At 35.1% G+C, this 27,997-nt stretch overlaps 1 protein-coding gene across 1 annotated transcript; it reads left to right on the top strand.

Moving 5' to 3' along the window:
- The first annotated feature begins 39 nt into the window (after nt 1–39).
- On the top strand, nt 40–27,852 carry LOC150106985 (alpha-tocopherol transfer protein-like). Its single transcript, XM_090392863.1, has 5 exons — nt 40–63; nt 4,937–5,176; nt 13,259–13,455; nt 19,687–19,797; nt 27,593–27,852. Exons 1-5 carry the CDS (start codon nt 54–56, stop codon nt 27,770–27,772), a joined length of 738 nt encoding a protein of 245 aa, XP_090248989.1. The 5' UTR covers nt 40–53; the 3' UTR covers nt 27,773–27,852.
- The last annotated feature ends 145 nt before the right edge of the window (nt 27,853–27,997 follow it).

Genomic DNA, 27,997 nt, shown 5'->3' with positions numbered 1-27,997 from the left:
AACTAAATGAAACCAAAGAAACTAGAGAATCTTCCATAGAACAGCTCAAAGAAATGTTAGAGAGTAAGTCGACTTTGTGCATTGCATTTGTTAGTTAATATGCACGTGTATATTATGTTTGTATTTAAATTATTTTTGATCTCGTTTATTTATATCTGCATATGGCAGGCATATCTGAATATTATTATTATTATTATTATTATTATTATTATTATTATTATTATTATTATTATTATTATTATTATTATTATCTGAGACCTCCAGGGAGTCAAGGACTCATAGAGGGAGGCAGTAAATTATCCAGCTCAGCTATCATACCTTCCCTTAAATTCATTGACACTAGATGCACTCACTACCCCTCAGGGCAAATTATTCCATCACTCACTACTCTCTGAGAGATAAACCTAGCTCTTACCCCTTTCTTGACAGAGAACAACCTTAACTTCCATGGATGCCCTGGATTTTCTCCCCACCTTCCATATAACGAAAAATTTCATCATTTGAAATACAACACCTATTCAAAAGTTTATAGACGTCTATCATATCATCCCTCCTTCTCCTGTTAACCAGAGTCTGTAATCCACATACTCGCAATCTGTCTTCATAATATAAATCCCATAATCCGGGTATAATGTTTGTAACTCTTCTTTGCACCCTTTCCACAGCTTCTTTATCCCCTTGGAACCAGGAGACGAAATCTGCGCACACTAATCCAAGTGAGGTCTTATCAAAGCCTTATAAAGAGGCAAAATTACTTCCTTATCCTTACATGTCAAGGTTCACTTCAGCATAGAAATTACCCTCTGTGTTGTATTTGCAACTTTTGCTATGTGACCTTTGAACTTTAAATTCTTATCCACCAATACACCAAGATCCCTTGTCTCCTCAGTTTATTGTAGCTTAACCTCGCTAATATAATATGCCGCTGGATCTCTAATCACGCCAAAGTGCATTAGAGATCCAGCGATCTAACTAATTTTATTATTAATTAGATATTAAATATTAATATATTTAATTAGAGATCTAACTTTACACTTACTAACATTAAACTGGTAGCCATTTTCGTTTGCCCAGATTCCCAGTCTATTCAAATCATTTTGTAATTGTTGAATATCATTAGCATCCCTGATTGCCCTGCCTATCTTCGCGTCATCAGCAAACAATTAAAAATCTGATGATAGACCCTGCTTGATCTCTTTAATGTATAGATTGAACAATAATGGCCCAAGGACTGATCCTGAGATACACCACTGGTTACCTTAAATATGGCAGATTCACACCCACTGTATACCACTTTTTGATATCTGTCTGTTAACCATCCCCTGATCCAAGTTATTAGATTATGTTCCAATCCCATATTCTCCAGTTTACGTAACAGCCTATCGTGTGATATCCTATGAAATGCCTTAGAAAAATCCAACATTATCATAGTGTATCCATTTCCTTTATCTTTTATTTTATTTTATTAACATTGTTATAAAATATGAGCAAATTGCTAAAACATGACCTTCCTTTAGTAAACCCATGCTCTTTCCTGCAGAGTAAAGAATGCTTTTCTACCCATTTCCGTATGCGAGTTCTTACTAACTTCTTTAAAATCTTTACTACCACACCAGAAATATTAATAGGTCGGTAGTTAGACACATTTGTTTCTGCACCACCCTTGTGCAATGGAACTATATTACATTCCTTCCATTCCTGTGGTATCATTCCTGAGCTGAGACTCAAGTTATACAAATGTGTGAAAGGCCTAGCCAGCTCAGCTGATCATTCCTTTAACAAACGGGCAGATATTCCATCTGTCCCTATTGACAAATTCTTATTCAGATTATGCAAAAGCTCTTCAACCTCATTTTCATGAACCTCTAACTCTTCATCCAACGTAGCAGTAGCACTGTGCACCATACTACATACACTTGGTTGATATACCTTAGCAAAGTGAGCACTCATTAACTGAACAATCTCCTTAGCTTCCGACACTGGTGTACCATCTGCATTCAACAAAGTTATTCTTCCACATTCATCCTTTATTTTGCTTGCGGCATAACGATAAAATTCTTTTGGATTGCCTTTAGCTTGCATGGTCAATTTCGTTTCATGCCTCGATTTAGCTTCGCACAATACTCGTTACTTTTCTGGCCTGAGCTTTATATATTTCATTACTCCTCTCACCCTTATTCTCACGATACTCTTTCCACATCATCTTCCTCTTGTGGATCTGTAGCTTAATAAGGCTGCACATCCATTTCACACCCAACCTATTTACTCTTCGAACACTAGGGATGCATTCAGATACCGCCTCATTCAAGAACTTTTTCAAAGATTCCCTTGCATTGCTGACATTTTTTGCATTCAGTAATTGATACCACGGGACCAAAGATAATATTCCTCCAAGTTGGTCATAATGTCTAGGTTTGTAATTCAGCATGTAGCCTGATTTAATCATAGTTTCAATAGAAGTAGATACTTCCCAAGAAAGAACAGTATGATCCCTGTAATCAGTTGGTGGTAAAATAGCTGTATTCTTGACAGAGATCCCTTCTGACGCTATGAGCAAATCCAACATTCTTTGACCTCGAGTTCCTTCTTTCACAGGCTGCTTGCAAAAATTTATCCCCCAACAATTCAATAAATTCCTGTTCTTTCTCATCATGAGATTTCCCTTCTACCCAATCAATGTTTGGAAAATTAAAGTCACCCATAATGATCATTCGCTTGGTACCCATAAGGCAAAATTGGCGATGCATTTCTTCGTCCCCTGCAACTGAGCTACCAGGTCTGTAGCAACACCCCACCATATATTTCATTCCGTTAACCTCCACTTCACACCAAATAGACTCAAACTCATCGCTACATGGGATATTGTTACCATTATTGTTTTCTTGTATCTCTATCCTAACTAGACTTAAGTCATCTGATATCATTCGTAGCATCCCTTCTCCTCTCCTATCTCTTCTGCCATTCCTAAAAATAGTATATCCCTTATACTCGATCCCACTTATCATATCTGATTCTGATAGCCAGGTTTCACTAATGCCAACAATCTTAGGCCACATCGTATTCAATAAAGCAACAAACTCAACCCCTTTGTTTCTAATGCTCCTAGCATTTGTGTATAGACATAATAAATTACGACCTAGCCTATTCTTATAATTAGATATGATGTATTTGGTCTTGTTCTAGAATTTTCTCTTTTCCCTCCCCAGACATACTTAAAAGGTCCGAACCCAAAGCATTTTTTCCACTCCTACGCCACATACATAACCATGTTCAAAGGCATTTATATCTTTATCAGGTTTGTATACGATACCTGAACTTTCCCACGCATTTTTCCCATTCCTCCCTTGATGATCTAGTTTCCCAGACTCTCTGCATTGGTTCTCATACCAAGAAGTAAAATAAGAAAACAATACTGAAATACATTTCATGTCAATATGGAAACAGAAGGCTATAAAACCATCTTCTCGGCTCCTTTATTGCACTTAAATTGGAGAAAATATTAAATGTACTTGGGTACAAGAATCCAGCGTAGTTCTAGGATGCTTAAAAACACAATAAGAAAATGGTCTTCACATGAAAGTGCGTGGAAATCCGAACATTAGATCACCACCTCAGATATTTCGTGATACTGATTTGATCACACTGAGTTTGTCCTGAAAAATGCCTTAGCGAGCGACTTTTCGGAATATTGGCAATAAAGTATTTGCTTAGTTCTATCAGTTGTGTTGTGACAGGCTATTAAATGCCTTCACCAAGTAGTAAGTTTAATCAGTGCATACATCTGAATATACATTCGAACATTCCGCTCATTTAATTATAGGAAACATTACATGGATGAAAACTCGAAGTGCATAGCTTTCAAAGGCATCTCAAATCAAATGGCATCCTGCTGTGGCACGTCATAAGGGTACGTTATGTCCTTACACAATGCAAATACTCATCACACGTCCAACAGAATAACAAGAAATGGCCAACTAGAACCGCAGACTTATTTATTAACTCACACAGGCAACTATGAAGACAAACATTAACCATCTACAAATATAACCTAAAATTTACCTGCCTGGACTTAGGAATCTCAGCGTTTTTTTTTTAATATGAGGACTTCCCTCATTAAATGATGTGTTGCGCTTTGTAAGAAATGGCGATGGTGTAGAACTGTGCTCTGAGCATAGATGTTAGTGGTTGACTTTAAGTGAACGACTATATGTCCAGTTGAGGCACATCCTGCTTACTGAAGGAGTGAACTGGCTGATAAAATTCTCTATATTTGGTCTTTGGAGCAGGCTTTTCTTATTATCTGAAGAAGGATATACTAACAGTCTTCTGCGATTGATATGCGCATTAAAATAAATAAATAATTAAGATCCAATTTTTAAGTTCTCTGTGGCTGTATTCCCAATAACGGTCTGTGACTGTTATTGGGAATACAAACACTCGTTTCGCCTTGTACTGTTTGTATTGAATGCTTTTCGATTCAAAGCACATTCTTTCCTTGTTTGTCCTAAGGTGGGAATTGAGATCACACTGATCTCTAAACTGTAGAGATTCTAATTTATTGACTATTATAATAAGCCATTAATAGTGGGTAATTCGCAAAAATTCTCGTAAAATTTGTTTTGTTACCAAATGGATGGGCTTAATGCGTCATAATTTTCTTCTTCTTCTTCCTAAAATAAAGCAATCAATCGATTAAAATAATGATAACGTATCATCAACAGCAATACAACGAGTATGATATGATGGCGATAATAATAAGAAGAAACTTTAGTCGATGACATTCAGTAATGTCTTTTCTTGAGTGCTTAACTCGAATTCAAACCAAAATTTCAAACTTTTATTATGCTAAGAAACTTAAGGTTCATTTGACAATGTCACTTCTCAGTTTTGAATGACTTCCTTCTGTAATAACTCTAACCCTTTCTTTTACTTTCAGATGTGGAAGATTTAGTCCCCCCAACGGATCCCAAGTTCCTATTAAAATTTCTTCGTTCAAGGAAGTTCGACGTTCAACGGGCATTCAACATGATCATGAACTATTACAAACTTCGTTTGGAGAACGAAGAATACTATATTCAAAGAAATATTTCGGAATTTCCGCAGATATTAAACAAATATTTTACATTTCTACCTTATCGTGCTCCTGGGGGAGAGTCTATCTTCGTTTTCAGATGGGGTAAGTGTCCTTTGAGTATATCAGTTTCGATCTGAAGACAAATCATTGGTTATTAAGCCTTAGTATTATGAAATTCGTACGAGAATGTACAAAACAAATATTTTATTTGCGTAATAAGTCTAAGTTTTTTCTTAATGTATCTTAACTGCAGCCTAAATTTTGGGTTCTAATTATTATCTAACGACGAAATCATTTTAGTGGGAATTGCTGGATATTATGTAGTAGGCCTAGTTTCATATACTGTCAATATAAGTAGAGAGTAATGAAAGTTAAAATATCCCTGTTTAGGGCCTTGTGGAGAGACCGAGTGATCCAAATTATGCGAAATTTGGCAACAATACACGCGTTTCGGAAGCGTTTTATTCGGAAGCGATATCTGAGAAAACAAAAGTAGTTCCGAAATTCACCACCGGGGTCGTTTCAAATACCAAATACATGGACTTTGCATATCAAACAACTCAGCAAGTGTCAAGAGGGTTTTAAAAAATGGATGCGGAATTTTTTCCTTCATTCTAGTTGTTAATACAGTCTGCAGTGATGGCAAAAACCTTGCACTAGCCTGCTTTGCTCGTAAAGCTGTACTACCTAAACGACTGAAATGCCGTTGCTGCACTCTGCGAAATTCGACGCAAATATTGACGAGGTCCACTATCTCCATGTGCTATGCAATGAATGAATGGTCGTTTTGAAGAAATGGAATCGTTGGAAGTTAGACCTGGCATAGATCGCAAACCAGTCAGTATTAACAAGTGAATGAGGTTGCTATTGCCGTTGTGAAGCACGCTATCAATTACAGAGTTCCTGTAGTCATACGTGCTGCGTAAAGACATAAGGATGTACCTTACAACTGTTTGGGAAATTCTACGGAAGATTCTGCATTTCTATTCATTCAACGTAACTCTCACACAGGAATTATGCCCGCATTACTTTGAAAATCGACTGACATTCGCTTTAATATTCCGTGCTCGAGTGGAGTTGGACGTTGCATGGCTGTGAATGATTTTGTGGGGGAGATGAGGCCCACTTTCACTGAATGGAGCTGTGAATATCCATAAATGGGCTACACAAAATCCTCATTCAATCCAAAAGATTGCTTTGCATTTACCCATTAAGTTAGTGTTTAGGGCGAGTTTACAGATTCGTTTATCCTTACACTTTCCACAATCGGATCTCGTGATCTTCTCAGTTACTGCTGAGAGGTATCGCGATATGATAAACAACTACAGCAACGCCTGTATATGCAGTCATTTTCATGCAGAGTGGGGATCTTCCACACATCGGTCAATTCGTACAGGAGGTTCTTTGAAAACATTTCACAAACGTTTCCCACTGCATAGCGGCCTCGTTCACCTGATCAGATCTGATCTTCTGTGACTTCTGGCTGTGGGGATTTCTCAAAGGCAGAGTTTATCGGGATCATCCTGATAACTTGAGAGCGCTGAAAAATAGCATAGTGCGGTGTGTGCGCAACATCAGTCCCGACAGCTGAGTTGTCCCATTCAACACAGTGTGCAAAGGATGCAGTTTGTGGCATACTGGCAAGGGCAGCATATTGAACAGTACAGCCAGTGAATGCATAATGGTAGTGAATTAAAATGTGTTATTTATTATTTTTCCTTACACACACAGAAAAATTACTATATCTACATTTGATACATCAGCAGTGCAACCTGGTGGTGAATTTCGGATACACTTTTTTGTCTCTCAGATATCGTTTCCGCATTAGGTACAATATGTTCCTCCAAAGTGTCGCAGCATTTTAATCACTAGGTGGCGATACGCAAAGCTTTAAACAGGGATACTTTAGTTTTGCTCGTACAGTAATTATACTCACAATTTCCACTGGTTTAGAAACCCAGTGGAGAAAATCTGATTGTGAAATTTTGTTTCGAATAATTTGGGATGTTCTATGATATATTCTCGAAAATATAGGTAAAATATCTAACAATAGTTCCAGTTTGTGTAATGAGAATTATTTAGCATGATAATTAAATTGTTCGCCATAATTTTTTCTGTTGTGTGAAATCATCTTAGAATGACTTTTTCGTTGTAAGGGAATAAGGAACTTTTAAATAATGATCTAACATTTTTGTTAAAGTAAGTGTTCTTTGAAGAATAATTACTCGAGTTATTAATCATATCCCAAGAATTACTCCGTGGACAGGACAACTGATGTGAAAATGAGATCGCTCTGGGACTAGGAAGTACGCTAAATATGAGAGAAATCGTACTTCCCGCACCATATAATTATTTATTTTGTTTTCTGTTTTGGCGAACTGCAGTGACATTACAAACAAAACAAAATCATATAACATAAGTTTTCTGTTTTATAACAGAACTTTTCATTAAACAGTACCAACTGTGCTTGAGCAAGAGGTCCTGTTGATCCATCAGCTTTGATGGAGCCGTCTCTGGAAAAAAAAAATAAAAAAAAAACTGAAACTTGATTGCACTTTAATATTTTGTCAAACTCACAAAATCTGCTTTGCTACCGACCGTCTTAAAACTGAAAGCATCTTTCAGGAGATGGCGCCTTTTTAATGCAATTGACATGATGAGTAAACATTTTATTCCCTCTTGAGAAAAACCTCAGTTGAACTCAATAAAATGAAGAAGACCTGTACATATCGGAAAACTTCTTACGTAAAGGGGAGTTAGTACGGTTTGTACTCAGATGAGTGGTTTCCTAGAAATTTGGGTGTTGTTCCAGCAATAAAACAAACTGGCCTTGGAACACATATAATTAATAACCATCGGACTGGTCACTAGGATTCACTGCCGTATTTCAAATGTGTTAAGAGAAGTACAATTTATATATTTGTGGTATGTTGAGTTCTTTGTGGTATGGATTCCTGGAAAAGATGCCGAAGTTTCGTTTTCAGTACAATTTACAGACATGTGGCCTATTTGGCTGCAAATTTATCAGGCGGTCTCATAATTACACACACACACACACACACACACACACACACACACACACACACACACACACACACACACACACACACACACACACACACACACACACACACACACACACAGAGAGGCTTTCCTTTAACTTTTAAAACTAAACAAATGCTTTATTCTTCTTCAGTACAATTTACAGACATGTGGCCTATTTGGCTGCAAATTTATCAGGCGGTCTCATAATTACACACACACACACACACACACACACACACACACACACACACACACACACACACACACACACACACACACACACACACACACACACACACACACACACACACACACACACACACACACACAGAGAGAGGCTTTCCTTTAACTTTTAAAACTAAACAAATGCTTTATTCTTCTTCAGGGTATTCTTGCTTTTTAGTGGGCCGAGGTAGTTAGAGCACTCTCGTATTCAACTTGCAAAGTAAAATAAATAGAAATAGAAATTCTCTAATTATTGTGAAAATCGAGACTCGTTCTGTAGAATTAAAAAAATCAGTATATATAGCTCTCCATTAAATGTCAAGAGGTACGAATGCTGGGAAAATCTTAAAAATAGACTCATTACAGAATATCCTTCTATTTGTATATTATTTCTGGGAAAACTCCCATGTTACTCCTCATTATAAACTATTATAATACAGCTATATTGCCTGCTTCAGTTTAGGAGTGCCCCTGTTTAAATGTCATTGGCTATTTACTCATGGGTTCTTAGGGCATTATGAGTGTAGATGTACTAAAAAGTATATGTAGCTTAAGGAATAGAAATTGCACATACCTTTTTCTGGGTGTTGTGGCTTTTCCTCTGTCTGCGATGTCGAGAACTGCAGAGTGTGTGTGTGGGGTGTGTGTGTGGGGGGTAGGCAGTTTGGTAGAATAAGTTAGAAAAACCCGGGTTTTTTTCGTAATATATAGAAACATATACTTTTATATAGGGTGGGGAAAAAGGTGAAAGGGTTAATTTTTTAAAATAAGGAGGGGGAAGGGGAAAGGTGGTTGACGGGGTGTGGACCGTTTCGACTATCTAGATAGTCGAAACTGTCCACACCCCGTCAACCACCTTTCCCCTTCCCCCTCCTTATTTTAAAAAATTAACCCTTTCACCTTTTTCCCCACCCTATATAAAAGTATATGTTTCTATATATTACGAAAAAAACCCGGGTTTTTCTAACTTATTCTACCAAACTGCCTACCCCCCCACACACACCCCACACACACACTCTGCAGTTCTCGACATCGCAGACAGAGGAAAAGCCACAACACCCAGAAAAAGGTATGTGCAATTTCTATTCCTTAAGCTACATATACTTTTTAGTACATCTACACTCATAATGCCCTAAGAACCCATGAGTAAATAGCCAATGACATTTAAACAGGGGCACTCCTAAACTGAAGCAGGCAATATAGCTGTATTATAATATAAAATCCTTCTATTTATTTCGAGATGTGGAATGCTTTGGTCGTGTCTGAATTACAAAGGCTTGAGGATTATTTTGAGACAAAACATTATGCAGGGAAATTTCATCAGAAGAATGAAACCGAATTTATTGAGCCGTTGCGAAACAACTTCTTCAAGCAGCATGTGATAGAAGGCACTCGAAGTCGAAGAGTGTTAGATCTAAATACAGTGTCAGAGAGGAGCTCACTTGAAGACGTAACTAATCTGCTCTGGTTGGCGACAGTGATCATATGATACTGACTTTCGAAGTGGATAAGTTTATGAATTTTCCATTTACAAATTATTACATACTGAACCAAAAAGTTAGAAATTATGACTATCTGAAGAGCATCCTAGGTTCTGCGCCATAGTATTCGTTGTTGGATGGGTAGGAATATGGACGGTGCATCAGACGTTTTAAAATACTCAAACGTCTGATGCACTACGGGAATGTGTCGCTAGCGTTTGAAGAATAACTAGCGTATTAGTGAAATGAGTATGAGTTTTATTAATCATTATATTCATGTGAAAAATGTGATGTGGAAGGAATATTGTTTGCATTAAAACGACAATCCCAAAGAATACCATCGTTAGGCTGGAAGTACAAGAAAGAATGAAGATGAAAGAATAACTCTACTGAATGCAGATGGTATGCTGATGAGATGCAGAAGAGTTTGTTCAACTGATGAGTGTCCATTTTGCTAAAAGTTATCAACCTGGTGTATAAATATTGAGCTCACTTCTACCAATTCACAGAATGACGAAATCAGTTATGTGAAGAGGAGGTACAGTACTAGCTGTTCACAAACTTAATAGGAATTCGGCAATAGGGACTGACGGAATATCAACAAAAATATCAAAGGAGTGTTTAGCTGAACTGTCTATTATTTTGACCAGGCTATATAATTTCAGTCTCAACTCAGGAAAGATAAAACAGAAACGAGCAGAATGTGAATGAAATAAAAGATAATGCAATGAAATGACAGGAATGATAACCTCATTCCACAAGCGCAAAGTCTAATGCGTCTAACTTACTTTGAAATGAGCAACCTGTGTTTACTAAGGGAAGGTCATGTTTGAGCAATTTGCTGATATTCTATAATAATGTTATATGATAGGATTATTTTTGATTTTGCTAAGGCTTTTGACAGAATACATTATGAACGACTGTTGCATATATCGGAGAAAATATATGTACAGGGTGTTCGGGATAAATTTGACAGTTTCGTAAGGAAAAAGAAAATCTTCTTTGTATCTATTAAATTTAATGAATTGACAAAAAAACATTACAGGAAGAGTTAATTACAATACTATCAACAAGATTTCCTCAAAATAACCACCATTAGCATCGATCACAGCTTCAATTCTGCTTCGGAACCTCGAACAAGCTGATGCTACAGTCTCCCTGGGAAGGGCCGCAAAAACTGTTTTAATTTTATCCATTAACTGGGCTTTTGTATTACTGGAAGTGCGATTGGTGTCTTTTTCAACTGCGCCCCATACAAAATAATCCATGGGGTTAAGGTCTGGGGAGTTTGGAGGCCAAACATTTGGACTGGTGAAGTCGTAGAAATTTTCAGACAACCATTTTTGACTTTTCCCAGAGGTGTGGCAAGGGGCCGAATCCTGCTGCCATACATACGGCCTACCATTGGCTACCCTTGTTATCCAGGGCTTGACTACAGTTAGCAACTCCACGAACAAAGCCCGAATTCCAATGCCAGGGTTCTTCAACACCTGTTCCTGCAGATTTGCGAGGAATTCTGCTGTACGAACGCAATCAGATCGTCTGCTAGGGATCTTTCTTCTTGCTACATCCTCGTAGTCACCATTGCAAGTCTCTAGTTCATGCCTGATTGTTTTTACTGTATTCAGGGAGCATTGGGCAGCAGTCGTAATATCCTTATTTTGATGGCGGGCACGAATCATCATGATACAAGTTATTCTCTTCCATGATTCAGGTGGGTTCCAGCTATCCATCCTTTCTGACATCTTGTATATGAATGAAGAAGGGTCCAAACTTTTAAATGAAGAGAAGTCTGTGTTAATACATGTAACTTACGGAAAAATATAATTAATTATAAATATGTCAAATTTATCCCGAACATCCTGTATAATAAATATATAAATATAATATATAAATAATATAAAAATTTATATGGAAAATGGATGGCTGATAGGTATCAAAAAATTGGTATATGGAGTATGTGAGTCTGCAAGATTTAAGGAAACCAGTCATGTACCACAAGAATCAGTCCATGGTTAATCTATACAGTAATGATATTGGGAAGTTTTTGACACTTAGATACACCTATTTTCTGATGGTGGAAAGTAATTAATCAGGAATTCAGCTGATATGCAGTATTTGAGGAATGACTTCAACAGACTGGAATTATGGGCATGGGAATATATCTCTCATTTCAATGTTGCTAAATGTATCTCAATCTTATTGCCCCTCTTTCTTCTGTTTGCTAGAGTCTGCAGTCTAAAAATTCTCAATGTGACTTCATGATCTGTATTCCACAATCTGATATCCCTTTAACACTCTCCGCTGCACTCCCCCCCCCCGCTCTCTCAGACTCACCGTGGAATCCAAAAGGCCAGATCTATGCTAAGTAGTCCAAGTGAAAAAATTTCAAGGCCTTTTAAGAGGCAAATGAGTATGTCAAAGTTCGTTTCACATCGCAATTACATACTGAGTTGTATTTGCAATCTTTGTTATATGGCCCGAGAATTTCAACTTCCTATTTACTAAAACTCTGAAATCACTACCGTGGTCAGTTTCTTCTAACATATTACCACCAGTATTATATAATATCCAATGTTATATAATATTGGTTATATTATGCCAGAAGAAACTTACCACGATATTATATAATACTGGTTTTAATATGTTAGAAGAAACTGACCACGGTAGTGATTTCAGAATTTTAGTAAATAGGAAGTTGAAATTGTAGGGCCATATAACAAAGATTGCAAATACAACTCAGTATGTATTTTTTTACATTACATACGTTTGTTACAGTTATTATATACATTACATACATTTGATTACATATGATACGTTACTTTATGTAAAGTAACGTATCATATGTAATAAAAAAATATGTATCATATGCAATAAAAAAAAGTATGTATCTTATGTAACCAAATACATGTAATGTACCCATCACATGTGTGATGCGTACATTACATGTATTTGGTTACATAAGATACATACTTTTTTTTTATCTTGGATGAGAAGTAATTTCTGAGCTTTCATCCTCGAAGCTTATATATAAGCTTATCTGAGGATGACACCAGTTGGTTATTATTGATTGGTTAATAAATTATTATTTATTATCGAATATAATGTTTCAGCCCTTTCGACATTTCTGATATACTGTATATATTTACAGCCCTTCCCTTAATGCATAACATTATACATATCCGCAAGGAGATGTGTTTGCATTATAGGAGATACTGAGATAGGAGTGATGTTAGCTTGGTCCACCTTTGCTACGTATTGCCCGGTGTACTACCTTACCCCAGTCCTGAAGATATTTTCAGGCGCAAACTTTGTTTGCTCACACTTGGATAAAGGATTAAACTAAATTAATGTATTATGATTCTCTTTAATTCCAATTCTTACTGCTGGTTCTACATGTTCTCACAACGAATTCTTTTTGGCATTTGTGAAGGTTATGTGCAGCAGCCAGAACTCACCAATGACGTCGTATGTCGGGCATTGCATACTTTACTTGAATGGGATCAGCGTCATGAACCAAGTCAAATCCATGGCTATATTGCAATTTCAGACTTCGATGACGTCAGCTGGCTAAATTTCCACGGCGCTGTTGGGATTCACACATTAACAAAAATTCTAAAGCTTTCAGTGGTAAGTAATTTTCATTTTTTGCTGTTGTGCCATACCATAGATTTCTCTCCTAAATATTTTTGTAAGTATCTCTGGTTTCTATGTGTAGTCTTACTAAATTTAAAATATCCTAATGGCCTTTCATTACTTACTTTTTATTGAATTAATCCTGCCCACGAAATAACGTAAACTTATGATATAACTGTATTAGCACCATCGAGAGCTCATCATTAAATAATTTGAGAGCTCATCTTTAAATATGAAGCCATTTCAGTCCTTTTTTTTAAACGAAGAACTGCTCTCGCACTGGAATATGAATCATCTACTACCTGAAAACATTTGCAAACATCCATGTCGCTGTCGCTGTCCATTCTGTTATGCAGATCAGCTGCAATTTCAGCATTTATAGCAATATAATATTTGATTCGAGCAGTGAGGGATGACCTCAATTTCATGAAGGTAATTAATCCAGCTCAGGATAATTCGTTTTACACCTGCTCGTGCATTAATGGAAATAACTGTTGTTGTGACTTTATAACAATATGGATCAAATAATTAAAATATTGTTCATATTATTTCCTAAAGTATTATACAGTCGCACTTTTATCAAAGGGTCTTTATAAATTCGGCTAAGTGTTTTTCCATGAGGGACATTTGAAGTCTTGACTGCTTCTGGCCGTGGAGAGGTTACGCACAGCTGTCTATATGAAAGATAGTTTCTCAAATCAACGACTGTACTTTGGACTGTTCGGCTAGGTGACCTGTTAACGTTCATCGCAAAGCATATCCTGATCAAAATTCTAGAGGCGTTCAAACTAAACAGGATAATTAGGGAGTGTGAGTTATGAAAATAGACTCGCTTTTTCGCAGCTGGAAAATGTCACTACTTCTACAGTATAACGTTCATATGCAGGTCTTTCATTCTCAGCTGAACTGCTGCACGACGTTAGCGCTCTCTCAACTTTCTTATTAATGTGATTAGCACATTGAATTTCAGGAGGTTTTTGTGAGCAAGTATCCAGGGAACAGTGAGAATTCAAAATTTCTACCAAGTAGAAATTCACTGTTTCTTCCTCATTTTTAACACTGTCAATGGATTAAAGACCACTCCCTTGGATTAAGATCAACTCGGTTCAGTATTGTTGCCTAAGCATTTATGCCTAGCTGTTCTTGGGAGTCATTATGGCGTTGTCCCAAAGATAAGACTTAGTTTATTCTCAGTATCAGAATCCTTAGACAAAACATGAAATCAGAAGAAATAATCAAGTAGTCTAAATCATATCCAAGAGCACAATAAACATGTCTGAAAAATTTCATCAAGACAAATTCAAATGTTTCTACATTACCCTGAACGACAGACATTATTTCAATTGTGTTTTTATAGATTACGAAAACTGTAATTCTGGGGTTGATTACTGTTCTAATTTAGGAATCATTACAATTATGGAAAGTAGTTTATGTAATTTAAGCAATCGAATAATGAAGATAAGCTAACAAAAGTCATAATTCTCCAAGCTATTGAACAAGTACTAATCAATTTTTACAGAGTCCTCCACTTTAATGTGTCTTAGTGCATTTCGTTCGGGATGATAAAGATGAGATCTGGGATTGGCTAGTTTGATACATCAAACCAATAATAAAAATATCCAATGAATGTTTATTCGGAGCTTCTTGCCAGCAACATATTCATGACAACTGATCACTGAAGTTTAATATTTGATACCTACTTAATTGTAATGAGCAAAGTGTGAGCTTCCCTTCTCTGTTACTCAAAAATGCATTCATAAAGCTATTGGCATCTAACCTGTGTAAGTTTTATTTTTTATGATAAACGTATCGCAACGTTATAAAACATTAAATACTGTTATTGCTGGTGGAGTAAGGGTTACGTAATCTGGAACACTAATCAGGACCCAAGCTTTTAAACGGTCTGTAATTCTTCGAACACGTTTTTTCAAGCTGCTTCAACCTGTAATAAGCAAACGGATGAAAAGTATTTACCATCTAAAGACATTCACTGAAGAATTCATTTTTTTTAACATTAGCATGTAGACATTTCTCCTCTCTTAAAGTATTGAAGCAAAAAAATTCCTTCAACAAAAAATAAAATAAATAAAAATAATAAATAGTATCGTTGTTTGATAGATGAGAAACTTCCAAAATAGTGATATCGTGTGTTTACTGCAATCGCGAGGACAAAGCAACATTCAAATTTGGTTCAAAGTTTATTTCCAAGAATTAATTCAAAAAGCTCCATTCTGTTTCCACAATAATTCTCTAAATTTTGCACGGATTAACTTCACTTTAGTATCCTTGAAACGGACAAGAAACCTTGTCATCTTGAGTAATTCAGCATACTGTTGTGAGTGGTTTGCCACTCGATAGCGAATCCACTTTTCAAATAACAGACTACAAATTTCAATCTCACAGTGGGCATTGAGCTGTAGGTAGAGCTTGAAGATCATCGCTTGGTGTAGCGAAACATTGAGGTTTTGTCTCTCGAACAAGGTTTTCGGTTTTCCAAACATACAATCTATGCTTAACATTATAAATACACGACATTTTTTTTATAACTTTAGTAGGTGTCTTTATATAAAAATATCCTTCTGGATTATTTGATATTTTAGTCAAGCTGCTGTTGTATTTTGTAAATGATTACAATGACACTTTTCTTCAAGTTTCAAGTCTTTTAAACAGCTGCACGAATATTCTAACTGTCATGTGGCTTGAAGTTCAGGAATTATAAATAGACGTGAATTTATGAGATATGGTTTGGTATTGGGTTGTTTGTTTATGTACTGAAGAAGATGGTTGTTGATGATACGATATGATCTTTTTCCACACTTTGGAGGGTACTGAATGAAGGGTAATAATTTGACGTGTGAATTTTAGAAATATGCTGGATAAAAGTTGGCTTCCATGTTACTGAAACAAATGGCCACTTAGTGTGACAACTTGTATAAGGCTATACACGAAAAGTATTACATCTGGAGCAGACACTCACAGTACAAATTGTAGGGATACTTTATGCTAAACAGGACTTATTAGTATCAAACACGACGGATATTTTTCTGATGCCCGTTCAACGAAAGATCAGAAATGCATGTGCGTGTAGGAGATTTTACCATTGGTCCATGACGGAGAGAGAGAGAGACAGAGAGAGAGAGAGAGAGAGAGAGAGAGAGAGAGAGAGGCAATATAGTAGAGAAAAATTTGCTCGATAGACTTAGAAAGAAATCAAAAGCTCAGATTACCATTTGGAAAGAAGCCAGCTTATTACATTTAGCCGAATTTCCGAATGTTATCTCAACTGACACCAATGTTGAGACATACTCAGACTGAGAGTTGAAGAAGAATGATCTTCTTCTTCTTCTTCTTAAGTATTCTGCAATTTAGCAGGTTCTTCTCTTGGTACCAAAAACTTTCCTTGCACTCTCTTCTGTTCTGAGTCTTCTCTTTCAAGGTTATGTGCCTGTCTTCATTCAGCATGTCATCTAGCATTGTTTTCCTTACTCTTCCTCTGGGTCTTTTCCCGTCCATTATTCCTTCGATGGGGCAACTCTGATGACTCCATTCCCTCTCAGAATATGTCCGATCCAGTTTCCCTTTCTTCTTTTTATCCTCCTTAACAGACGTCTTTCTTCTTCTACTCTTTTTAAGACCTCTTCATTAGTTATTTTATCTGTCCATTTGATTTTTTCCATCCTTCTCCAAATCCACATCTCAAAGCTTTCTAAAATCTTAATTTCTTCTTTATTCAATGTCCAAGTTTCAGCTGCGTAGAGGGCAACACTCCACACATAACATTTTATTAGTCTTTTCTTTAGGTTTCTATCCATTTTACTTCTGAATAAATTCTATTTTCTATTAAAGGCATCTCTTCCCATCGCTATTCTTGCTTTTATGGCACTTTTACATCTTCCATCGCTGCTAATAACACTTCCTAGATATTTAAGTCTTTATCGGATTCAATTTTTCCCTTTATTCTGATATCCATATTTTCGTCTTTCCTTGCTATTTTCATTATCTTTGTTTTTCTGATGTAAAGTTTCATTCCATAATGGATACAGGATTCCAGTAATCTGTTCAACAGACGTTGTAGTCCTGTTTCAGTATTTGATAATAATGCTTTGTCACCTGCGTATCTTATTGCAAATATCTGTCTACCTCCAATCTTCATTCCTTCTCCCGAATGTCTCCAGTGCTTCTTTTAACACTGTTTCGGAATAGATGTTGAACAAAATTGGTGACACTGAACAGCCTTGTCTTACTCCTCGTCCAACGATACCTGGTTCTGTTGTATACCATATATGTCTCTTACCATGGCAGTTTGTCCAATATATAGTGAAATAATTAGCCTTTTGTCTTTCCAATCTATACCAATATTTTTCATTACTTCCACCAACTTATCCCATTTTACAAAGTCAAAAGATTTTTAAATCTATATAGCAGATATTATCTTCTTTATTCACTTCCAGACTTCTTTCACTTATTGTTCTTAACAGTCCAATCGCATCTCTTGTTCCCCTATCCTTCCTGAAACCAAACTGATCTTCTCCATGAAATTCTTCCACCTTTGATGCAATTCTTCGTGTTAAGATTCTGATAAGTATTTTTGATGTACGGGAAATGAGGCTTGTTGTTCTAAAATCCTTGCACTTCACTGCATTACTTTTCTTTGGTATAGGTATAAACATTAAGGTCATAAAATATTTTGGTAATTCTGCTTTGTTATAAACTAAATTTATTATTTTGGTTATTTCTTCAGTTCCTTTCTTCTGAAGTTGTTTCAGGAATTCTGCAGGTATTTCATCTATTCCTTCTGTCTTTCCACATTGGCTATTTCTTCTTCTGTAGAAATGGCCATTAAATGATTAAATGATTTCTCCAAAATCTCTAGGCCTAGATCATCTTCATTTACCTTCTTTATATCTTCTAATCTCAACTCATTTGGTCTATTTTCCTTGTCATATAAATCTTCAATGTATTGCTTCCATATCACTAGGATTTTATCTTCTTTAGTTACCATTTCTCCATTCTTATTTTTGATGCCTTGTTTTTTAAGTTAATCTTCTCTACTTCTTTTTGCTTCCCTTCTCAATTTGTCATTCAGGTTTCGATGTTGTATTTTTCCTTCTGGAGTGTCTTTATTTTTCCATTTTCTTCTTTCTTCCATTAGATAAGTCATCTCATTAGTTATCCAAGGTTTTTTTTTAATTCTTTTAGCTTGTAATTATCCCGTTTCTTCTTTATTTTCTCTTGAACATGTTCCCATTTCTTTTCTGGATCTTCAGTTTTGACAAAACTTGTTTCCTCTAATTCTTTCTCCAATCTATTTCCAAATTCCTTGGTATTTTTTAATTTCTCTAAGTTCCATGTTTCTCTTTTCATAGCTACTTTTATTTTCTTTAGTTTCTCATTTATTTCTATAAATAGTAGGTTGTGGTCAGAGTAAATATCAGCTCCAGGATACGTGAATGCATTTTTTACAGTATCTTTGCTTTACTATAATGTAATCAATTTGATACCTTTCCGTATCTCCTGGTTTCTTCCATGTGCATAGTCTTCTCTTAGATTTTTTAAACCAAGTATTCGTAACTATTAGCTTATTTTCTTTACAGAATTCCACTAACCTTTCCCCTCTCTCATTTGTTTTATCTAGTCCGTATCTTTCTACTATACTCCATCCTCTTCTTCTCCAACAACTGTGTTCCAGATTCCCGTTATAATCATATAGTCTTTTCTTTTTTCTTCCTTAATTAGTTCTTGTAATTGATCGTGCATTTCCTCTATTTCCTCATCTGAATGGTTGTCACTTGTTGGCATATATACCTGTATTATTGTTATATGCACAGGTTTAGCCTTCAATTTTACTACCATAATCCTGTCATTCAGCATGATCGATGGAGAAAGAAACACGAATACGTTGATGATCAGTGTTGCCAAGAAGAGACCCGTGTTCTGAAGCAGAGTTGGTAAAAAAAAAAATCCAGGTTGTTGGCAGAATGAGGAGAATTATCTATTATTGAGATCAAATAATTCATCTTGTCTGTAAGCATCCCAATACATTAAAGGCACCTCGTAGAATATACTTCAAACATATGGCACTGTTCGATAATGGCAGTCATTACCGTAAAAGATACTGTATATAATATACAAAATAATTAAAACAAGTGTAGAATAATGTTTGTAATGATTTGCACTCTGAAAATATATTCTCATTGTGTCTCATGTCATGGTATTTTCTTGCAGAACAGTTTTCCAGCTCGTCTTAAGCAGTTTCACATACTGAATATTCCAATACTTTTCAAAGCACTTTATTCAGCAGTGCGATATTTATTTACAGAGAAGATACAGAAACGAGTAAGTTTTGCTACTTTCTTTCCTTAAATATATGTCGTTTACAGTTTAATGCTCATTGAAACACTTAACCCTGAAATATTGTGTAGTATATGACCACATTTATACATAGAATGATTACACAGTGTGAGCTAATATAAAGAAAAACCTAGAAAAGTCGTGTATACGATTTTTTGGTACCACTTATAACAGGCTGGATTAGCAGGTAGTAAAATTCTTATTACATTTTCACTGGATATAATAATTTACATGTTCTGGCTCACGATCATGAGAAAAGCAGCTTCCATGGTAATTGTAAAATACACAGAGAGTTTGGTCTCTATGATCGTTGAAAACATTTGCAGAGGTTCTGTGTTTTGGTCTCAATTAGAATACCTTTCAATATTTCATTCTTTTGTGATATCGCCATTTCTACTACGTTTAAATTTTTTGAAAAATGAAAACATTTTTCGTGTATGGAGAATGACTTGTGCAATAATCATGAAACTGTAGACAGTAGCACAGACCGTGAACTCCTGTATTGGTAGAGGATTCTGAATTTAACATGACTGCTAATATTCGAACACAAGAAATCTGGCTGCTCAACTATATAAGGCTGTTGTTAGACCAAAGAATAGCATTTTGCTGAGTAGGCCTCGCTGTCCAATCCACTCAAATGATCTTGAATCTCGAGCAGTGGAAGAATCAATGCTACTGATCATCAGATAGGGACAAAAGCGTTCATTGCAAATTAAGAGATTAGGGAAATCGGCTAATTGTTTAATGGTTGATGCCACCTTCGTTTACGGAATGGATAAAATATAAGCAGATTTCTGTGATTTGGAGTATATGCCGGCTGAATATAAAACAATTATGCATAATGTTAAGATATATCTCTTGGAACAATGAGAATCCAAAAGTTAATAAGACTAAATAGTCTCTCAACTGTTCATCTGCCGTTTTTCGCGTAGCTATTAATATACACTTGCTCAACAACAGTGATCAGTTAAGCATTGCTAAGATTAAAGGTATCAGTATTTACATGTAGTTCTTTTTGCTAAGTGATTGCATGCACAGCAATGTTTTACGTAGTGTGGTGTATGTTAACTCCTGTAGTTTACTTGAAACTCTTGAAGAAAGAACTTATTTATTTTTTATATGGATCCTACCCACGAAAGTTTTTTAATTCCTATACAAATCCTTTACCCTGATTGGGTAAAGGATTTGTTTTTCTATTTTTTCTTCTCCCTCTTCAAGGATTAGGCATGTGTCTGTTACAGCTTCACCGGTCTTTTCGTCTTTTCTATATTCCTTGATCGATTTATTTACGCAGTGGATATCTATCTATTTTGAAGTCTTCATATTTTCTATGGTGCAAGTTTGTGTATTTTTTAATTTCTCCTAAAAATCTCACTTCTGCAGCTTATATTTTATATGCATCTTTCTTTTTAACGGTCCATATTTATGAATCATATAGTATAGTGAAAGTGGCCTCTACTTTAAAAATTTTTATCGAGTTTACTGTCTTTTTGTATTCAGTGCTCCTTTAATTGCTCCACAGATTTTCTGAAATTTCTTTATTTTTTAATCTATGTATTTATGTTTCAGATATGTTAATATCTAACCTAAATAAATAAAATAATAGAACGTATTTGTATTATTTTATTATGCCTTCATATTTGTTTCTTCTTATGATATTTTAAAATTGTATTGTTGATATTTTGTTTAATTCATAAGCTGATTTTTGAAGGTCACCTTCATCGTTTTGTAATGCAATGTGATCATCTGCATACAGCACTGTATTGATAATAGTTCTTCTTCTTCTGGACTTGGGGATGTTGGTGGATATAGAGTTGAAATTATTGCTAATCTTTCCAAGATAGTTCATATGCTTCTTTGGTTATTGCAGAACGCGCAAAGACAAAGAAGTTATTATTCCTCTTTATAAGGAGTTGATACGTCCACTTCTGGATTACTGTTCTCAGGTCTGATCGCCTCAATTCCTTGGAGATAAGTAAGTGGTAGACAAGATTCAGAGGCAAGTGACCAAGTTGATGAGTGGTGTAAGGAATGCTCTCTACACTGAGAGATTGAGAGTTTGTGGATTACAGAGGTTGGTTGATAGGAGATGAAGAGGTATATGACAGAAACATTTAAGTTACTAAAAGTTTTTTTATAAGATTGATGCAGTGAAATATTTCATCAGTGGGACAGTGGTGGAAGAACAAGCGGTCATCGCTGGAAATTAAGTAAATATGTGCTTAACAACGGCGTGAAGACTAGGCTTTTCGCTTGGAGAGTTGTAAATGAATGGAATGCGTTGCACGATCAGTTGTGAGTGCTTCTTCTGTTAATGAGTTCAAGAAGAGGTATGATAGATAGTGTGTCGATAGTTTTGGTCTCCCTCGATGAGTGTACTCACTACAAGGAGATGTCTGTATAATACTAATAAATATTTACAAGTCTTTTATTCAGTATTTCACTAAACTATGTTACCTTATTTAATAATCTTATTCCTCTGTAATCTCCACAATCATCTCTGTCTCCTTTCTTAAATATAGATATAACCTTAACTTTTAACCAATCTGATGGAACCACGCATTTCCTCCAACAGTTATTTATTAATTTTAAGAATCAGTGATGTAAATGTTCTCCATCATATTTCCAAATCTCTGTATTTATGAAATCTAATCCAGTTGATTTTCTAGTTTGTGATAATTGTATTGCTTCTTTTAGTTCTAATATAATTGGGTCTATAGCAGTGCTGATTCCTTCATTATTATTTTCTGTTATTAAATGTGAGCCATTCCTGTATATGTTTTTGAAGGAGTGATTTGTATGCCATTTGTCATTCTTTTATTGCATTTTCTATATCTGCGTTCTAAGTGTTTAATAGTTTCTTTACAAGTACTTCAGAGGCTGCTTTATGAATTATGTTTATTAAAGTTTTCCCATTCTTCTCCAATATCTTTATTTAGTTTGGCTTCTTTAAGGTAATCTTATAATCGTGACTGAAATAGTTTTATAATGATTTCTTCTTGTTTGTATACTTTTTTCTATTTCTTCTTTTTCTTATTTCTTTCTTTCTCCATTTTGTTAGTATTTCTGTTTTAGAATCTATTAAATAATGATCGGAGAAAATTTCTTTTGCTCTGTAAACATGATGTACATCTCTCACGCGTGGAGCTAGTTTCAGATTAGTAATGATATGATCAATTATAAATTTTGTTCTTCTGCCATTACAAGTATAGATTCCAAGTATTTATTTAGATTCTTTTTAAAAAAAAAAATGATTAGTTATTTTAAAATTATTGAAATCACAGAAGTCTAACAGTTCTTGACCATTTTGATTCCGAAAACTTTTCCATGTTTTCCTAAGACATTTGGGATTGGATTATTTCCAACTCTAGAGTTAAGATACCCTGCTATTAATGTGTAATCATTTTATTACATCTATTTAACTGTTTTTGTAGTTCCTCATAAAACTGTTCAGATTTCTCTTTCCACGTTCTTCAGGGGCATATAATTTTATGATATTTCAGTAGCTTCTATTCGTTTTTAATTTAACTGTCATAGAATAAGGAGGCTTGCAGCACCAATGACCTCAAGAGCTATGCCAGCGATAGCTAAACTACTGGTAGGGTTTCCGTAGCTGGATAGGCCGAGATGTTGGTGTCACCCGAAGACCTACTCCGCCAAGTTGGAAGTTTAGCGTAAGGCTGGTTACTTAACTAAGTAAAACTGAAAAATTAATCGGACACAAACAATTGAAAAAGACCAAGTAAGGATAAAGATAAACCATTAGGAATCTCGGACATTTTAAAAGTAGCCAGATGCAATATGTGAAGTATAACAACAAAGGAATTAGAATTACCAAAACAACTAAGAACTAAAAATACTAATATACCTGTGATAAAAGAAACAAAACAAAACAAAAAGAAATTAAAGGGAATAAAATATGGGGATGGTTTTTCTATGTTATATAGTGGAGTGACCAACATATCAGTGCCTCTAAGGGAGTGCCCATTTTAATCGATAATAAATGGGAAAATAGAATAAGGCAGAACAAGTTTGCAAACGATTGAATTATAACAGTTTTTCTCTTTTTATTGATTGTATATATTATATGTTTTTGCATAGTCCGGAAACCTCGTTCTAGAGACCAAATAAGAGAATTTTTCAGATTCCAGACCTCTAGTAAGCGACGTGGAGGTCTCATATCGGGCAATGAACCTAATCTCCCACCTACTGGCAATCACACACATCCATGCCCATTGCTTGATTCAAACCCGCAACCTGTTGGTTGGAGAGCGGATATGCTAACCATTCGGCAAACCAGGCGGGAATATTTATTATAATAGAGATATTTTTGTTTTGGAAGCAAATGTAAAGCGAACAATAAACGAGCGGTATTTGAAGCACTAACACAGACACAAACTGGAAAGTGTCTGACAAGATGGAACCTACGTTATACTTAAGAAAAATACACACTATCGTATGTGTGTATATTCTAAAAATAGAATATAATAAGCATTTATAATAAAACAATAATATAGCAGATATGCAGAATATGAGAATATGATATTAAATCTTCCGTTTCTTCCCATCGACTGTTGGATATAGTCTCACCTTAACTTTCCATACCTTTCTGTCTTGAGTTAATGTCCTCGATTTCAGGTAAAATCTTTGTAGACCATCACTGTATGTCTTTTTTTCGTGAACAAGACTTTCCTTCTCTTCACTCAGTGCATAATTTTGTTCATCTATTAATCTGCTAATATGGTCAGACAAACCATATTCGTTTAGACAGAAAATACTAGGAATATTACTGTAACCAACTGGGATGCGACGTTTACCACCACACAAAGAAGTCTGGTGAATGACACAAAATCAAATAATATTTGTGAGCAAATAAATATACAAGTTACAGAAAGAAGAAATAAAGGATCAGAAATATTATGTACAGTAAATAGCAAGGTAAACAATAGTAAAATAGAAACTGTTATCTTAAAATTGAAAAATAGATTTTTTAGGAATTTAAAATGAAATGCTAAGATGTTAAGGTAGCAAGAGAAAGGATCTTCAAAACGTTAGAGTTATGTGGTGCAAATTGGAGATCATATGTGGCAATACATAGCAATTAGAACTGAAGGACGAAGGAGATACAGGTGTCTTGATATCTGGTGTCAGACAAGGATGTACATTATCCCCTCTGTTATTCATTATCTATATGGATCACATTATGAAAAAAAATGGTATTCAAGCTGATATCAAAATTGGAGGTGTTAACCTCAGCTCTTTATTTTATGCAGATAATGTTATACTTTTAAATAAATCCAGTACAATTCTGCAAGATTCCCTGACTAAATTGAATAACTGTTGCAATATATATGGTACTAAGGTCCGCAATAACAGGAGAAAGACAATAAAAATAGGCAGAAATTAAAAATATCAACTGCTTTGTGAATAGAGACGCTATAGAACAAGTAAAACATTTCAGCTATTAAGGCACGATTTGTAGTGAAGATGATAAATTAAATAATTAAATATGGAAATAGACAACAGAATCAACAAAGCCAGTATGGCAGGAAGTTAACTGAATAGATTTATATGGAATAAGAGAAAATTACTCAAAACACTAATTAGCTGTATATAAGACAGTGTTCAAATCAGTTTCAACTTATGAATCTGAGAATTGGGTCAGAAGTAAAACACTTGACCAAAGACTAGAGACTGAAGATATGAGAGTCCTGAGAAAGATTATAGCCGTGAACAGATGGCTTCAATGGCAATATCATATTAAAAACGAGGATATTAGGAAAGAACTTGATATTGTCAACATCCAGGAATGCGTTAGTTGAGCTAATCTCAGGTGGTATGGTCACTTAAGCCTGCGTTAGTAAGGTGGGGTGTCACAGACCCCAAAGATTTTAAATTGACTATAACTTTTTAACAACGCATGGCAGTGAGTCATTCCTCAGTATAGCTTCTCCTCCCGTAACCCGCTACTCGATGCCATAGACTATAAGCTGTTGCGCGCAAGCAAGTTTAGTGTGCAGATGTGTAATTTGTGCTAGGGTCCACCAGACCCTACCTTACCAAAAGTGTGACTATATTTACTTCCGAAACATAAGTTGTTTTCATGTATATTCTACTAAAATACCATCGGTACTGCTGTGTCTTCTCTATTTTTACATGACAACTATAAGAAAATATTTTTCGCAAATATTTAGAGTATTTTGAGAATAATATCTTTTTTTTTTACCAGATGAGTTACGAATAGGAAGAAGAGAGGTTACGTCGACTTATAGATGACACTAAAATTAAAAATCTCACATATTCTCTTGAGAAATCTTTCTATTTTTCCTCGCTGACCACAGTGCTTTTCTTATATTAAAACAGCATCAAATTCAAAGATAAAATTAAAGCCCTATGTTTAAAGAACAGTGAAATAATTATTTTTTTTGCAATGTAATTTCCCTTTTCGCTAGCATTACTTCAAGAAATTTCCCAGCTCTAACAGCTGAACTGTTGTTAATCTGTTTGAACTCTAAATATCGATGCAGACTATTTTACGTTGCAAATAAAAGTATAGGCAGATTGGAGGGGTCAGAGGCCTACCTTACCAGCTTTGTTGATTATTTTATAAAACTTCTGGTAAGTGAATTCTCCATTTATGTTTCCCTTTAGTTCCGTATTCTCTTAACATCGTATCTAGCTTCGCTTCATGGGTGATATATTAGCAGTTCGGTCCCACTCAGAGAGAATTACTGTAGCTTTTCTAGATAAAATAAACTCCATGTATTGAAGTTTTTTTTTAATATCAAGTTAAAGAGTGTTCCCTTTTTGGACTCTTTAATAATGTGTACTTTTACAGGCAGTAGTCCATTTTTGTTTACAGAAAGTTTCTTCACTGTTCGATACGTCCATCCAGTACACTGTTACCAAGCACAGAGGATAGGTATTATCAAAACATACGCATGTTCTTCCATTTCCCTTCTATGGAAAGATTTGAATGAAATAAAAATCACCTTCATTACTAATGGCTATAACCAAGCCGCCATCCAGAAAAGAGATATGTTTCTTCAATCAAACTTCAGTGTCCAGAATAAAACCAATTTCCATACTCTACCTTAAAGGAACATTGAAACAAATAGCCAGAGTTCCTTGCAAGTATAATCTATAAATCATCTTCAAACCAGTTCGGGAACTGGCTTCTTTTCTACCATGTCGAGTTCTTTATTTTGTACAGACAAGCCAATCTGCTCTCATTAGAATCATAAACATCAGAACTACACAAAATTACTGAAATGTAAAAAGACTTTCTTTTCTTACCATGAGATTGACAAAAAGACAGAAGATTTCTTTGAAATGGAAGTAAAATTCTTAATTGCCAAAGGTTTATATTTAATACTCTATTTCTTTGAACGTATGAAACTTTACTTCTTTCGAATCCCTGTCAAAAGTTTGAGAGGCAAACAACCTCGGATAGTTTGCCTCTCAAATTATTGGGAAGTAATAGGAATAACACTTCATATTTTTTTAAAAAAAATAATGAACATGTTATGTAACCCAGTATTTGAATTTCAAAACATAACCATTGTTTACCTTCGAATTCGAATAGTATATTTTTATATTTACTCTGCACTGAGACCGAGAAATTCTCTAATAAACATACGCTTGTGATGAATGTTTTGAATGTTGTCAACTGATCTTCTTTTCTCATTAAATTCTATTTCTCTTCATACTGTCAACCGTTATTAAGAATTGAATGTTTAGTTACACATAATATATAACATATCTATTATTTTAATTGCAGATTCTTTTGCATGATGATTTACAATCTCTACACACATATCTACCATCTGCTTTACTACCCTCAGAATTCGGAGGAGAGCTTGATCCAATAGAAAAATTGTCAGTGTACAATAAACTTGTAGAATACCACCCAGAGTATTTGAAGAATTTCCAATACGGATTCAAGTCCAACTTAGAGTAAATGATTCTTTAGAGTGCAATTCTACAAACTTCGTTTTACACTGAGTTCTATGAGTCACTTGTTTGTTCTGGTATACAAGATGAACAAAAGAAGACGTGGACAAATGAACGGGACCCAGTATTTTCTGTAATTGTGAAAAAATTTGAACAAGACAACTGTGGTATATTGTTTAAATGATTTATATTTATTGAGATATTTCTGTTACTGATCACTTATTGTTACTCA

Source organism: Typopeltis vanoorti, chromosome 5 (genome assembly GCF_054136105.1).
Source record: "Typopeltis vanoorti isolate ZY-2024b chromosome 5, IOZ_Tvanoo_1.0, whole genome shotgun sequence".
Lineage (NCBI taxonomy): Eukaryota > Metazoa > Arthropoda > Arachnida > Uropygi > Thelyphonidae > Typopeltis > Typopeltis vanoorti.
Note: the sequence above shows the minus strand (reverse complement) of the source record. Positions and strands in the feature narration are given on the sequence as shown.

What these genes read in the sequence shown, in the direction of transcription:
- LOC150106985 (XM_090392863.1), top strand. An exon ending in TATCTTCGTTTTCAGATGGG is followed by an intron (nt 5,177 to 13,258) that starts GTAAGTGTCCTT and finishes GCATTTGTGAAG; the next exon opens with GTTATGTGCAGCAGCCAGAA. An exon ending in AAATTCTAAAGCTTTCAGTG is followed by an intron (nt 13,456 to 19,686) that starts GTAAGTAATTTT and finishes ATTTTCTTGCAG; the next exon opens with AACAGTTTTCCAGCTCGTCT.